This window comes from Patagioenas fasciata, chromosome 1, assembly GCF_037038585.1.
Source record: "Patagioenas fasciata isolate bPatFas1 chromosome 1, bPatFas1.hap1, whole genome shotgun sequence".
In the NCBI taxonomy this organism is placed as follows: Eukaryota; Metazoa; Chordata; class Aves; order Columbiformes; family Columbidae; genus Patagioenas; species Patagioenas fasciata.
In genome coordinates, this window is record NC_092520.1 from 9,599,437 (window position 1) to 9,614,255 (window position 14,819).

Genomic DNA, 14,819 nt, shown 5'->3' on the forward strand with positions numbered 1-14,819 from the left:
GACAAAGTTCCTGAAGTTGATTTAAGCGTGTTCAGTCCAATCAGTATTTCTGAAGTCAGCCTGTAAGAACCACCTCTCAGGAGCACAGGAGCAGGCAGTTCCAGCATGTCGTAAATCAAGCGAGCGGGGCAGAAGACCAGCTTGGCTGGACATGGAACTCCTCAGGAGGAAAAGAAGTGGTACAATCTCTGGAAGCAAGGTTGGGTTTTGCAGGAAGATTACGGAGCTGTGCTTTGCGTGCACAAGGAGAAGACATGAAAAGCTGAAAGCTCAGTTAGAGCTGAAGCTGGCCAATGTTTTATCTGACAACAAGAGCGTCTTTTTTTAAGAATGTTAATAACGAAAGGAGATCTGGAAAAAACATTGGACTGACTTGTTGAAGATGGTCCTGATGAAGAAAAAGTGGAGGCATTCAGTGCTTTTCTTGTCTCAGTCTAATAACACTGATGGAGCTTGGGCTACCAGGTCCCCTGGGTCAGAGGACCATGACTGTAAGAACAGCGACTTTTTTTTTGTGGACACTGACACTGTCAGGGACCAGCTGAATGTTCAGGAATCCATGGGGGTTGATAAGATTCACCCCAGGGTTCTGAAGGAGGTGATGGATGTTATGGCAGGACCCCTCTCGATCATCTACCTGATAACCAGAACCTGTCCAAGGTTATTCCAATCTACTCAGGGAGCTACAGACGTGTGAGTCTAACCTCAGCTCCTGCAAAAATTATGGAGAAGATTATACTATCGAAAGGTATTTAAAGAATAATGTGGTCATCAGGTACAGTCAACATGGGCTCACAAAGGGAAAGTCCTGTTTAACTAATTTGATAACCTTCTATGATAAGGTCACGTGCCTAGTGGGTGAAGGGGAGGCTGTCATTTAAATTCTCATTGGATTGTGAAACAGTTCTGTGTCCTCTGTGTTACTACAAGGAGAAAAAGACACTGTGTTACTAACAAGTTGTAAGCTGTGTACTCTGTAGGAGTAGCTGAAGAGTTAAATTTGCTGCATGTAATGAACTGTGGAAATCATTTTGTTCTTTATGCAAGATAGATCCTCCCATACTGTGCTCTTAATTATTCCTACAGTCCGTCTAGCCTTCACCTCCGCCCTTTACTCATCGTGATTCTGTGTATGCACATAAGCTGTAGGTATAACCCTTATATTTCTGCGTGCCTTTTACAAATAAGTGGTTACAGTCAACACTTGACTTTTCTAACCACCTGAAATGTGTGTTTCTATTTCATACCAGTCATCTCTTCCCGGACGGTTGAGTGAATTGCCATTATGTGTCTCGGTTCCAAAGGAAGTCTAGATACTGTCTTAAGCTCTATTTCATCTGCTTCAGATGGCAAAAGTTTGGGAAGATGGTTCCTACAGTTGTGAAAAGAGCAAGAAGGATCCTTGAGGATCAGTGATTCCAGTCCCATGCATTTATAGTCAATCAGTCCAGGCTGTAAACTGATCAAGCATCTGAAAAACTGTGACCACGTCTGCAGAAGTGTTCAGCAACCAAGCTTCAGGAATTTTCAGCCTGCAAGATCTGAATGTGGAAAAAAATTTGGTCCAGCTTGCTTGTGTTGCCTTGAAGTCTTGCACAAGATACAAGAGCAGGAGAGCAGCTTTGTAGCCAAAAATCCATTTTGTGGGGTAACAAAGGCAGACAGTAAGAATATTGGAAGATCCCATGTAAAACATGTACCTGTGATTCTGGAGAGGCTGGAGAATGTGTTGCAGACTTCTGGGTGGGTTCGAGCTGGATTGTGCAGGACTATTTGGTTGCTTTTGCTCAATCGTTTCCAGTTCTCTGAGTTTTAGGAGGATTTACCAGCGTAGGTACAGCACCAGCCATGAGGTTACTGCGTGGATAAGAACACAGACGTCACCAGCAGCACCCATTAAGCTCTGAAAGACCCCTGTTAGTTCACGTGGGGCTGACCTGGATGGACCATGGGCAGTGCTAAGGTCACACTGCAAGCTTCATAGGTCCCAGGTGACACTGTGCAGCTCTTCCTGCACCACTTTGTGAGTAATTGAGATTTGATTATGGTTAAAGTTTAACATTTTAAAAAAATTATTCTAAGGACCAGTTTTGGCAAATCTGTTTTTGAAATGTTGACTTTGTAGGCTGAAAACTAAGTAAAAGTGATCTAGTCATTGGAATATTTGTATCATTTTGTATTCTGTTCTCCATCTTTAAGCTCCAAAACCCCACAAAAAACTCTAGAAAACTTATAGTCCTGTTGAAATGCTTACAGACAAAATTGAGACTGCTGCTGAGCATTCTGTAAGTCTGACTTGGATTCAAAGAGCACAAACAGTGGATTAATTACTCTGCCTGCTCAGCATTAGCATCCACAAGACACTCATTTGGACTTCCTTGGATTAAGCAAACACTTAATACATCTTCTGTGTTTGAATGCTTGCGTGTAACATGCAGCTCCCAGAGGGGGAATAATAAATATTCTGCTAGTATAGAATAAACTTCAGATGCTGCCTAGGTGAGCTGGCTGCTGTGCTGGCTGATGTGGCAGTGAAAAGCTTGACGTGTACCTGGCGAGAAAACATCCGTGCCTCTGGTAAATGGACTGAAAGTCTTTGAGGGAACTTTTCTGTGATATGTTCCTCAGGTCTGCTGGCGGGATGTTGTTTTTAGTAGTATAGATGAGAGGAGCTTAAATATTTGTTTCCAGATGAGCCACACCTATAAACCCTCTGTAAATGAAGCGTCTCTCCTCTAGCCTCACTGTTCCCAAGGAATTAACATTGTCAGCTCCTGTAGCGGGAAAAGCGTGGAGGTAGAAACCTGGAACAGTAATGATTTGCTATATTTAACCATGCAAGGGTTGTCTGTGGTGAGGATGGTGGTTTAACATCTTGCATCCCCTTCCTGCCTGTTCCCCTCTGCATCTCAGGACACAAAATGACACGTTTCAATTTCCTTCAGTAAGTCCTGTGGATTGCAGTGTTTCTTGCAATCAGTGACCTCCACTCCAGATTTAAACTTTTTGATAAAATAAGCGTATGCTGTTAAAACTTTTTCCTGCAGATGATCTGTTGGAAAAGGGGGAATAACATTAACAAGGCAAGCATAAAACTGATCACAGGAATTTGGGCCAGTACCTGTCATCACAATTCAGACTGCTCCAGCTTTAGAGAAAGACTGAAACAATATGCACTGTCTGGTGCAGCATTTTGTCTACGTGAAGGAGTTTGTATGTGCTCCATCTTGCTTCAACAGTGATAAGTTTTTCCTTTTAAGCTCTTCAGTGTTCATTATGAGTAATGGGCTGAGGAACCAGCAAAAATGTTCTCATATCAACCATCAGCATTTTGGATCTTTGATCTGAAAGTTAGAAAATAATGGGTTCAAACTGGACTTGGCAATAGCTTCTTTCTGTCTTTGGTAGGTGAAATATTAATTTCTGTGTGTGATATCTGGGACAGTTCATCATTGAATACTGATATTCTGTCAGAATCGACTTCTCAGTCAATAGGGATGTGTTGAAATAACTCTCTGTCAGACTTTGTGTGGCTTGTCTACGTTTCTGGAGAAGCTTCACACTGGCTTCAGACTCTGCTGTACCTTGGGACCCCTTGTGTTCCAGGCCCTTGTAGATGTAGACACACTTCTACCAGCGCTAATCCATCTTCTGCAAGACTAATTCATAGTTCCTAACTGCATTTGGTGCCTGTTTTTAATATGCCTTAATATGGTGTTATGTTAAAGGGGGGATAAAATGCAAATGGCACTGTGTGTCGTCAAGTCTGACTCCACAGGCTACTCCTGTTGGAATAGCCAGTCTGCTGTTTGTGACTCTAAGGAGAGCTAGAAGTTAGTGGCACCATGTGAAAAACTGCAGTAGTTTTCTGTTTGAGTGGCGTTTGCTTGTCAGAAAATTGGTATTGTGCAATGGATCATCTTGATCAGGGCACAGAATATGAATTGAAGAGGGAAAGCAGCTGTTACAAGAGGCTTCTTGAGAAGCCTCTGGAGCTTGATGTGCAGCCGTGTGGGTGAAAGGCTTCCCACCTGAGCAAGAGTGTAGGAGCGGGGACGAGAACAGCTCCAATGAACTTCAGTGGTGTTGGGGCAGCCCCAGGCTGTCTGCTACAGCAGTTCTCCTATAGGAATTGGTTTTCTTCTTCCTCCTGCTGTCCTGTTGTGGTTTAACCCAAGCTAGCAATACAACCACGATAGCTGCTCACTCACCTCATCTCCACCAACAGTGGAGAGAATCAAAAGGGAAGGGAGAAACTTGGACTCAGATCAACGCAGTTTAATAAAATATTAAAATACTATTACACTACTAGTAAACATATATACATATATAGATAGATAGATAGAAATAAAAGATACAAGGCAATTACCCATGAACTCTGTCCACATCGAGCAGTCTGTCCCAAGAAGCAGCACCTGATCCCCACAGCCCATCCCGAAGAGAGAAAAAAGGAAAAAGGCAGAAAAGCCTCTGCAAAATGGCAAAAAAAAGCCAAACTAAACATCCTGGACCAAACCTTCCCTGGCTGTACCCCAGAGCAAGCAAGAGTGGGAGAGAGAGCAAAAGGTCCCCCATCCCTCCCTGCCTTAAATGTGAAGAATGATGCTAATGGGCTGGAATACTCTCATTGATCAGTCTGGATGTCAGTCAAGCTCTGCCCCATCCATGCCCCCATTCCTCAATGCCTCACAACTGTGGGCAGAGTGTCCTTGGCTCTCAGACCAGAGCAATTAAAAACATAAGCTCTCTGCTGGGGTGTTATCTCTTGTTTTCGAAGTAAGTCCAAATATTCAGCATACTAGCTATGAAAAAGAAAGGTTTCTAACTACATGAAGAAAATTAACTCTTTTTTAGTCAAACCAGCAAACCTCCTCATCCCTAAAATATACTGAATATATGTTCAGGGCCAGTGAATGTTGCACATCTCTGCAACTCTGAGATTTCCCTGCTGTCTTGCCCTGCTGTGTCCTCCCTTTCCTGTAAACCAGTAGTGATTGACAGCAAAATTTGTAGAGCAGTGACCCTGTGCTGCTAAGGACCCCAGTTTTGCTCAAAAAGAGGGTGTTTGTTTGCATGGGCGCCCTACACCAGAACCTTCCAGAGCAGCTGAGCGGCACACGTTGTATCCCAAAAAAGTACCAAGTGTTTTCTTTTTGATTGACTGAGCCGATTAAAACCAACTCTGTGTTACTGTCAGCAGTCTAAATAAATTGGTTTTTGGATCCTTATTTAACATTAGATAGACCTATACCAAGAATGTTAGCAATTTGAAAAATTGCTGGAAATCCTTCATTTTGTTTCCTGAGGTTTGATTAATTTGTTATTCTTCTGTTATCTGCTAGTCAATCCTTTTATGAAACTAATAAGCTTTTTGGAATCTGATTTTTATCTCTTCATGGAATCTTGTGAGGTTAAATCACACTTTAATTAAGAGGTTTTTTCCCCTCTGTAGGTCAGGCTTTGTTTGGACTGTTGGCTCTGTAGACAGAAAGTGGGAGAGGAGGAAGAGGGAGGGAATGTTGAAATAAAATCTGTCTAAAATAGAGTATAAAACAGTTAAAAAATTAAACTATAGATGTTATCTTGTGTTACACTAGCTGAAAACCCAGTAAGAATTATTGGTACTAATTTAACTGGAATGTGTTACTGTAGATATATTTTCTTTTTGGCTTCTCTCCCTTCCCAGTTTTCTCATACCCTTTCCTTGGCATGTGTTCGAATCATAGAACATGGGGATTTTCTTTTCTTTCCTTTTAAGAACAACAAATTCTGAATATTTGCAAGAAAGAAAGAAAGAACCACTTTGCTTAGCATGTGATGTGCTCGAAGCAACCATTACTGATTTGCTGTTTTGAGCTACTTTGATTTCCCAACCTGTAAAGTGTCCACTTCCTACTTTAAACAACCCCAAATTTTGACATTAAAAACTCCTTGAAAAAAGCAGTGGTCTGTGGATGCTTAAACTGTATATTTCAACATGAACTTATGTGCCTGAACATTATCTTTTGTGTGAAATACTTGCTGCTGGTATTTACCAAACTGCAAAATTAATCATTTTCTTTTTTTTTTTAAACCTATTGCTTAGGTCTGTTTTCATAATTTTCAGCATTATTTTGAAAGCTTATCTGCTCCTGCTGATTTGAAGTGAACTCTTGCACCAGGATTTCAGTGCTGGCCTCCAGCTGTCAGTAGGAAATTGGTGGGTGTGAGAGATTAACGATACCCTAAACATAATCTGTAGTACTTGTGTTATTACAGGGATGCAATCGCAGCTCCAGATCTGTACTTGGTTGGCTTGTGGTGTCAAGCTGCTGTAGAGCATAAAAAGAATCCCTCTTCATTTTGACCTTTTATTTTCTTTTTGTGAGGGAGGGGGGCAGAACCTGTGATTTGTGTGTTTGGTTTAATTCTGCAGGTTCTAAAGTGTGTTTTATAGTGGTGGCGGGGGGGGAAGCTGGGGAGGGGAATTCTTCCTGTTTTTGCAGACCACAAATCCTGTCTGGGGAGCCATTACCAACTATTATGCCAGCTTCTTAGTTTATGGTCAGAAATTAAAGCCAAAGTTAACTCCTTCTTTCTTTCTTTAAAAAAAAACCCCAAACAACAAATACAACATTTTCAATTTTTACTATAACAACTCAGTGCAGCGTAAGTGATGTGGTCTTTACATTCCACCCGATACATAAATTTGATTCACTTGAAAGTGCTTTTATTTGTGATTTCTTGGACTTATAGAAACAAACAAAAAACAGATTATTGGTTAAAATAAGGTGATAACTCAGAATATGCAGCAGACTCAATGAACGATGGTATTCTTATAAAATTCAAACTCGGATTTGTAGGAAACTTATACAAAGTGTATTTTTTCATAAATTCATTATGTTAAAGCCACGTGTTGTTCAGATCTTGTACAGATCACAAGAAAAGGTAAATCTGACTTGCTTCATTCCGGTACCTGTTTATTCTCAGGTCAGGCTTGTTGGGTTGACAACACTAAGAGTTCTTGGAAAAACAAATAGCAGCAATGCGATGTGTTGGGCTGGAGTTAGAAAGCTTTTACTAAGCTAAAACTATTCTTCTCTTAACAGTGAGTTGGATATTTTTATTTCGTAGGGTTTTTGCCCCCCAGCTGTTTAAATTTACTATAAATGTGGAGAAACCTAACACATCAGTGAGGCTGCTTAATAGAGAACGTGTTCTCTTTATTGCACGCATAAAGCTTTTTAAGGTGTTGCTTTATCCATCTCCAGGCTCCTTCCAGCCGCCCCTGCTCCCGACCGCTGCCATTTGGGTGACAGGAGCTGTCGTGGGGTTTGGGGACTCGCTGTATTTGTCCCCTTGTGTTCCTGATCCTGTGCTGTGAATTTACGCAGCTCACACCTCACTGAGTGGTGCCTGTTTAGTCAATTCAAGTTTGTACATAGTGGTATTCATCTTGCTGTAGTTATTTCCTGTTATTTCTGACCTGCTCGCTGATTTCCCCTTTAGGTTTGAGCAAGAAAACAGATCACAAACAACCCCACAAAACAGGTGAAAAGAATGGAACTATATTAGTTCAGATATGTTGGATTAACTGCAGTGAGTGTTTAGATTTCAGGTTTGTGTTTGAACTGAAACAAGGCGGTAGAGAAAACAACGCTTTGAAATTTCATATTGCCAAAAGAAAGTTCCTGATGAGAAAACCACAGGGACTGGAGTGCTGCATATTAGACATGTGAGATTGACAGGGCAAGGCAAAATCAAATAAGTGGAATGAAAGGAATAAATATTCCAAAGATAAAATGAATATTGAGAGAGAAATAGCTTTAAAATGACAGGCACCTACCTCTCTTCTATGGCTGCTTAGAGAAACAGAAGGTGTTTGGAAGTCTTCTTTGAGTGCTGCTGTGGTTGCAGTGATTAATTTATGGTAAAATGGCCATGAGCATAAGCATATTATAAGGATTCAGCCCATTTTCAGACAAGGTTATTTTTTTGTTGTTGTTGCTTTTTTTAGCTTAGGAACAACTCTGTATTTAAGGAAAACCATAAATATATTGAAGGAAAACCATAAATAAGGAGAGGGAAGTGGCAATGAGTTTCGCAGGAAAAACCACCTTGGTTGTATTTTAAAGATTGATATTTTATGTGATTTGCTGTTATATGAAGCAAAAGCTCATGCTACTTGTGAAAATAGGTATTCTTTGAATTCTATAATGTGTCAAGCTAAGCAAGAAAACATTCTTTAGCAAACTGTTCCACAAACAATATGTTGGCATGTGAATTCGAACGGTTGTCATTGCTTCTATTGGCACGGGAAGGATTTTAACTCATGTGTATGGGGAACTGGGCTTTGTCCTCAACCAAATAATACTCTGCCCTGGTGAGACCACATCTGGAATATTGTGTCCAGTTCTGGGCCCCCCACTTCCAGAAGGACAGGGAACTGCTGGAGAGAGTCCAGCGCAGGGCAACAAAGATGCTGAAGGGAGTGGAGCATCTCCCTTATGAGGAAAGGCTGAGGGAGCTGGGGCTCTTTAGCTTGGAGGAGACTGAGGGGTGACCTCATTAATGTTTACAGATATATAAAGGGTGAGTGTCATGAGGATGGAGCCAGGCTCTTCTCGGTGACAACCAATGCTAGGACAAGGGGTAATGGGTACAAGCTGGAACACAAGAGGTTCCACTTAAATTTGAGAAGAAACTTCTTCTCAGTGAGGGTGACAGAGCCTGGCCCAGGCTGCCCAGGGAGGTTGTGGAGTCTCCTTCTCTGCAGACATTCAAACCCGCCTGGACACCTTCCTGTGTAACCTCATCTGGGTGTTCCTGCTCCGGCAGGGGGATTGGACTGGATGAGCTTTTGAGGTCCCTTCCAGTCCCTGACATTCTGGGATTCTGTGAAGCTTTCCAGAATTTACAGCACTTAAATGAAAATATGAATATCTTGCTCACAGGCAGATGAATTCAAAGTCTGAGAGTGGCACTTGGTGATTTCTTTAAAATCCTGTTGATTAAACAAAGCATACAAAGTCCTTAGTCTGTCTTCTCCCATATTTTCATTTTAAGTCCTTGAAGAGGAGTTCTGACAAAATTGAGACAGTTGCAGTAAAGAGCTGTGAATATGATTAAAATCTTAGGGAATATTGTGGAAAAACTGAAGGAACTCAGTTTGTGTTTAGGAAATGGTGTGTGGGTGCCTTGGTTGGACTCTGCAGTGCCAGCGTGGAGGTGGAGATGGAACCAGCTTCAGTGACCGCACAGATTCCTGTCTAAAATAGAGTCAAATTTATAAAGACAAGTAGCTTTAGAATAACTTACCTGTGGTCGCGGTGACTTCATTGGAAATACTTGAAGACAAACTTGATCTTTTTAAATAAGTGGCTAATTCATTAAAGAAAAAAAATTTAGTTAGAAGACCAGACTATTTATCACCACAGTATCTTGTGATTTTATAATATTCGGATAAAAAATGATGGGTAATATAATATTTTAAAGTTGCTTTCTGTCTTTTTTTTGGTAGAATATAGAATAATTCAGATGGACCTCTGCATTTGGACCAGCTGGCTTAGGGATTTGTCTGATCAGGCCTTGCAACCCCTGAGGACGGAGGCTGGATAGCCCCTCTGGGTCCCTGCTCCAATGCTTGGCTCTCCTGATGGACAAGATACTGTTTCCTCAGGTCAAGTCAAACCCCGCTAGCCGTGCTCATGTTCCCCCCGATGGTTGATCAGTGTCCATCTTGTCTTAGGGACCAAACCAGGCGCAGGGCTCCGGGTGCTGCATTGAGTGCCAAATACAGGGGATTAATCATTTCCCTTGACCTCCTACCTACACTTCTGCTAATCCAGCCCAGTGCACTGCGAGGCTTCCTTGCTATTTTTATCCTATGGCTTTTCATTTTTTTTTTTAAAGTTATTTTCGGCTCTTTCCTCTGGGCAGCGCAATGACAAAAATATGTGGCTCTCTGTTGAGGTTTTTAGGCCATAGTTTAAGAGCTATTGCTGTTAGAATTTAGTCTGAACGTTACCAACTTGTCCAAAAAGCAAATTATGTCAAGTGAAAATTTTCTTTGAGGAAGGTATAAAAGAACAGCGGACACAGACTGAAGCACGGGAGATTCCATCTGAATGTGAGGAGAAACTTCTTTACTTTGAGGTGCCAGAACCTGGATCAGGCTGCCCAGAGAGGCTGTGGAGTCTCCTTCTCTGGAGACATTCAAACCCATCTGGACACATTCCTGTGTGATCTGCTCTGGTGAACCTGCTTTAGCAGGTGGGTTGGACTGGATGATCTCCAGAGGTCCCTTCCAACCCAACCACTCTGTGGTTCTGTGATCTTCTTGAAGCCTGTGGTTTGTCATAATCTAAACATTAGAAGTTGAATCTGCAAGGTTGGAATTGCTCAGCCACAAATGACATGATGTGTGTTGAATAACTGGTCTCTGAGATATTGCCTGCTTAGTCCTCCAACAGGCATACAAGAAAATTCACATGAAAGTGTGAAAAATTTAGGAGAAACAGAATTAAAAGTATGCTAAACACTACAAGTCATTGATAATTGAACAGTAATTAAGAAATATACTTGCTTTCATGCATTCCCCTTCTCAGGTGAAAGACGCCAGTCTTGTTAAGACCTTTTTCAGAACAGTTTTTATTCAGTTAACGAATTTAACACAAGAGACTGGCAGGAGGGACCAGGATGTGCTGTTCCATCTCTTTTCCCACAGATGCAGCTCTCTTGGATGTTGACTTATCTCCTTGTACTGCTGCAGCCTTGCTCTGCCACTCGCTTGTGTTTTTCTTCCCTGAATTAAAGATCTCAGATGTCATTAGAAAGGGAGCAGAGGGTGGGATGTGCTGCCAGTTAAAGACATGGGAAGGGGGCACTGGGAAGCCAAAATGAAATGATTTGGTGCGAGCAGCTTCTGGAGGAGCATGGTGTGAACAGAAGGTGGTGGAAGGTTGGAGGACAGTCGGGATTTCTGTCTGTCCGCTTTGACTGTCCCATAGTGACCTGACCTGGCCGTCACTGGTGCCGCCTCCTGCTGATGTGGATCAATGCTGGTTCGTGGGTTCTGGGCATGAAATGTGAGGTGTTTGGTAGTACTTTAAAACTTCCTCAGAGCAGGTGGTTAGATGTGGTTGACTAATTATTTTTGTTGTTTATTTCCTGCTGTTGTAATACCACTTCCCAATTACATTTTCTTATTTACCAGTTGCAGTTTTAATACCGTTCTTGGGTTGTATCAGTGACCCTTTTGCTTGGCCTACCTCTCTCTTTCTGTCCTGTTTTCCATCAGCTTTCATCATTGCAAAATACTGCAGCATTTTCTGAACTTCCACCGACTTTTTAACAGTGGAGCTCAGGGTTACGCTATGCACAGTCCTTTTTTTTTCCCATGAAATACGGGACTATCTATTTTTAAAACAGTCGCAGAATTAATTTGGGGAAAGTTCTCTATTTCTGCTTGGAGTTAGGGCTTTCCAGCAGCAGGTAGGCATGGCTTGTTACTGCAGGCACTTTCAGGTGATGTCAGCTGGCAGCTTGCTGTAATTTCAGCTCCAGAAGTCACTTGCTTGTGCACATTCATTGTCTGCACGTTTTCCCTCCTCCTGGCCACCTGCTTCTCCCATCGATCTCACTGCAGCTGCGCTGCGGCTTCTGAGTTCTTTCCTTTCTCTTCTGTAGCCCCTTTTCCAAAAGGTACCACAGGAGAAGCAAAAAGACCCTGCCCCTGTGACACAGAGACTGAAGGAGAGAATCCACCAAGTAAATAACGTGCACATACAATAGTCATCTGTTTTGCGTGCAGTATATGTAATACGATAGTGAATGCACGCACTGTACTCTTAAAGCTGCATCTGTCACTCAGCGCTTGGTTACATCTCGCAGGTAAGCGTGTTACTGCGGGATGTTGCTGAAGTTCTGATGTTTTCCAGAATACTCCAAGTGTATTGAGTTACCAGGTTACCTGTCATGGGTCATTTAATTCTGTGTTTCTAAACAGCTGAGCGTTTGGATATTTATCCTAAACTTTTAATACTGTTACAGGGGTAAAAAAAAATAATCCAAGAAGCATGAAATATCCACAATTTTTCCCCATGAGAACAAATTAGAATAAAATTTACAGTACACAGAACTGTGGTAGCTGCCAGTTTGGTAATCAGGAGGGTCAAGACACCAATATTATTTTATCATCTGAGCTAATCAGCTGAAAGACTGGGTGATTGTTTGCAGACCAGCTTGAGAGTTGAATTCATCTATTACATGAGGTGAATTTTAACCCCTTCGTGGTCAGAAACAGAACACACTATTCTGATGCTTTATTATACTTTGTAGAGATCTCTTTGCTTTAACGTTTACAGACGCTATTCCCTGTCGTCTTTTTGTTTCTCGTGTGTCTCATCCTCACCAAGTCTCTAGATTCAGACTTTTTTCCCTTAGGTTTCTATGCTGGAGTCTTATTTCTAATGCCTGGCACAGAGTGGTACGAGGTGGAGAAGTTACACAAAGAGCAGATTCATAACTCTGCTTTTAAAACAAACAAAACGTAAAACCAAACAAACTGATTCTAAAGCTTTGAAATTAAGCCAAATTTAAATCTTACCTGTGAATGGAAAGCAACGTGTGGAACTCAGGATGGTTCATGGATATGCTACGTGATGTGAAAGCACTAAAGATCTAAATGGAATGTGTCCCTATAACTTTGATTTCTGCTCTGAGAAATCTTGATGCGCAACTTCACAAAGTTATAAACACCTAAATATGGAATCAGAAAACACTGAAACTGTTTTTCAGATGGTTGAAGCCCGGGAATTATGCAATAGGAATTTATCTGTTTCCTGCTACCTGTGATTTTAGTTTGTTTTATTTGCTTTTTCAACTGGTGTGATAGCAAGATATGTTCAGTTAACATCTTGTTCTCTTAAGCGCTCCATGAATGCTTGAAAATCTAAAGTCTCATGAGAAAATGGAACGTACAAGCCTGGGCTGGACCTTCTGTTATTCATGTAGTAGCAATATAAAAAAATATGGAATGATGTGAAGACAGAGATAAGATCGGGTTATAAACGCGGTTCTGTAATGAGAAACTTTTATCGGGTAAACATGTGGTGCGTTTTGCGTTGTTTTGAAGTTTTGTGTATAACAGCAGTGGGGAAATCAGAAAATCCCAAATTCTACAAGGCTGACAGTAAAATCAAGAAGTTAGGAACAGCATTTTAGTAAGAAATACCAAAGCTGAGTTTTGCAACCTTTGGCCATGCTCTCTAAGCTCATCGTTGAAGAAGATGAGGAAGGAATGAGGGCAAAGCAAATCCACAGGGAGTTTTCCACTTTCTCAAGGCTGATGGTGACTTGTGAATTATGTGCAGAAAATAACTATTCATTTTTCATCTGGATCTGACAGTGGTGACTAATACAGTCCATTGCTGGAGCAGCCCATGTATGCATGGTCAGTTCAGCTTTGCTCTTGTGTAATAGTGTAAGAATGTGAGCTGGAATTGGTGCTTTTCCTCTGTAAATAGCAGTGTGGGCTGAGCCAGAGACAGATCAGAAAATACATGGGAGAAACAAGACAAAAAATGAGGCAAAGGTTAGAGGAGAAAATGTTGGCACCTGTGCCAGGGCACTGTTGGTGTTGTGACTCGAATGGAAAAGGCAGAGCCAAGGTTTCTGCATCAGTGACCTCAGTAGTAAACACTTCTTGTGACAACGTAAGCAGAAGCATTTTTTCTGTAAATTCACAATTTAACTTGGGCTTTGGCCGTGGTTTGTGTGCTTTGTTACCAGCTCGTGTGTAAGCTTTGATTTTGTGATAAGCGCTGTGTAACTCAAGGTACTTTGCCCCGTCATGAAGGACTTGTGCAGGAGTTGCTATACAAACTTGGTTCATGTAATTCCTTACCAGTTTGGATACTCTTCTATCAAGGTGCTGTTTTTGGTTTCATGCTAATTTTTCTATAGAGTGGTAATGATTAATCCTCCATCATTAATCTGTTTTTCAAACTCCGTTCTTTAACAAAATCTTCTTAACACTTTGAATGTTTTTATTCAGTGTGCAAAAAATGTTTAATTCATTCACTAATTTTATCATTTCTATTTATAGGAGAGGACTCCTCACAATTTACATGGCCAATCAAGTAAGTAGTTGTTTATATAAAGAATAAAAATATGTAAGATCCAGGGGAAATGTATTTTGTTTAAAATTGATGCTGAGATTCATTACCTTTTTAATGCTTCCAGCATTTTTTTTCATTAAGAATCGTGTTATTAGGTAAATAAAATTATTAAGAGCAAATTGTGAGTATAGATATTTTAGAAGTAGTTGTAAAGCAGAGGCTGAAATGTATTTCTTTGTGCTATGCTTGAAATTTCTTGTATCATAGCCCCAGGAAAATGGGTAGTTTTATGTCATAGTAGAGTGGCATCTGGTACTTCTAGTGTTCATTATTTTGCAGATGAGTAATCCAACACCATATACTTCAGTTTTGTGATTACTTGTTTCTCAAACCAGTATGAAATATTGCACATGCAAACATTTTTACCACGTGGTTTTATAGATTAATATCTCAAAATCTCAAATAGGTAACAGTAGTGAATTTACCTAAAAGATGCTTTGTGCAGTAACTTTTCCTAAATACGTAATGCTTCTGTTACATGATTGTTCTCCTTTAGAACTGATTTTATCATGCTAAAAGAATTACCCGAGGTTTTTATGACGTTTGAGTTGTGTAAGGTCATGGAAACAACCTGAGTTGTGTCCCGGACAATTGTAACAATTTGCTGTGGCCTCAGTAGAGTCGCGCAAGCACAGAGCTCTTTGATGAGGAGTTTCTTGA

The 14,819-nt window shown here is 41.0% G+C and overlaps 1 protein-coding gene across 3 annotated transcripts in view; it reads left to right on the forward strand.

Moving 5' to 3' along the window:
- TMEM135 (transmembrane protein 135) overlaps positions 1-14,819 on the forward strand; it is a 179,304-nt gene that overhangs the window by 26,537 nt on the left and 137,948 nt on the right. For all 3 annotated transcript variants that reach the window (XM_071802470.1, XM_065832681.2, XM_071802500.1), the window contains exon 4: positions 14,087-14,120. In XM_071802470.1, coding sequence (XP_071658571.1) covers positions 14,087-14,120 — 34 coding nt within the window. The remainder of the gene's footprint in view (positions 1-14,086; positions 14,121-14,819) is intronic.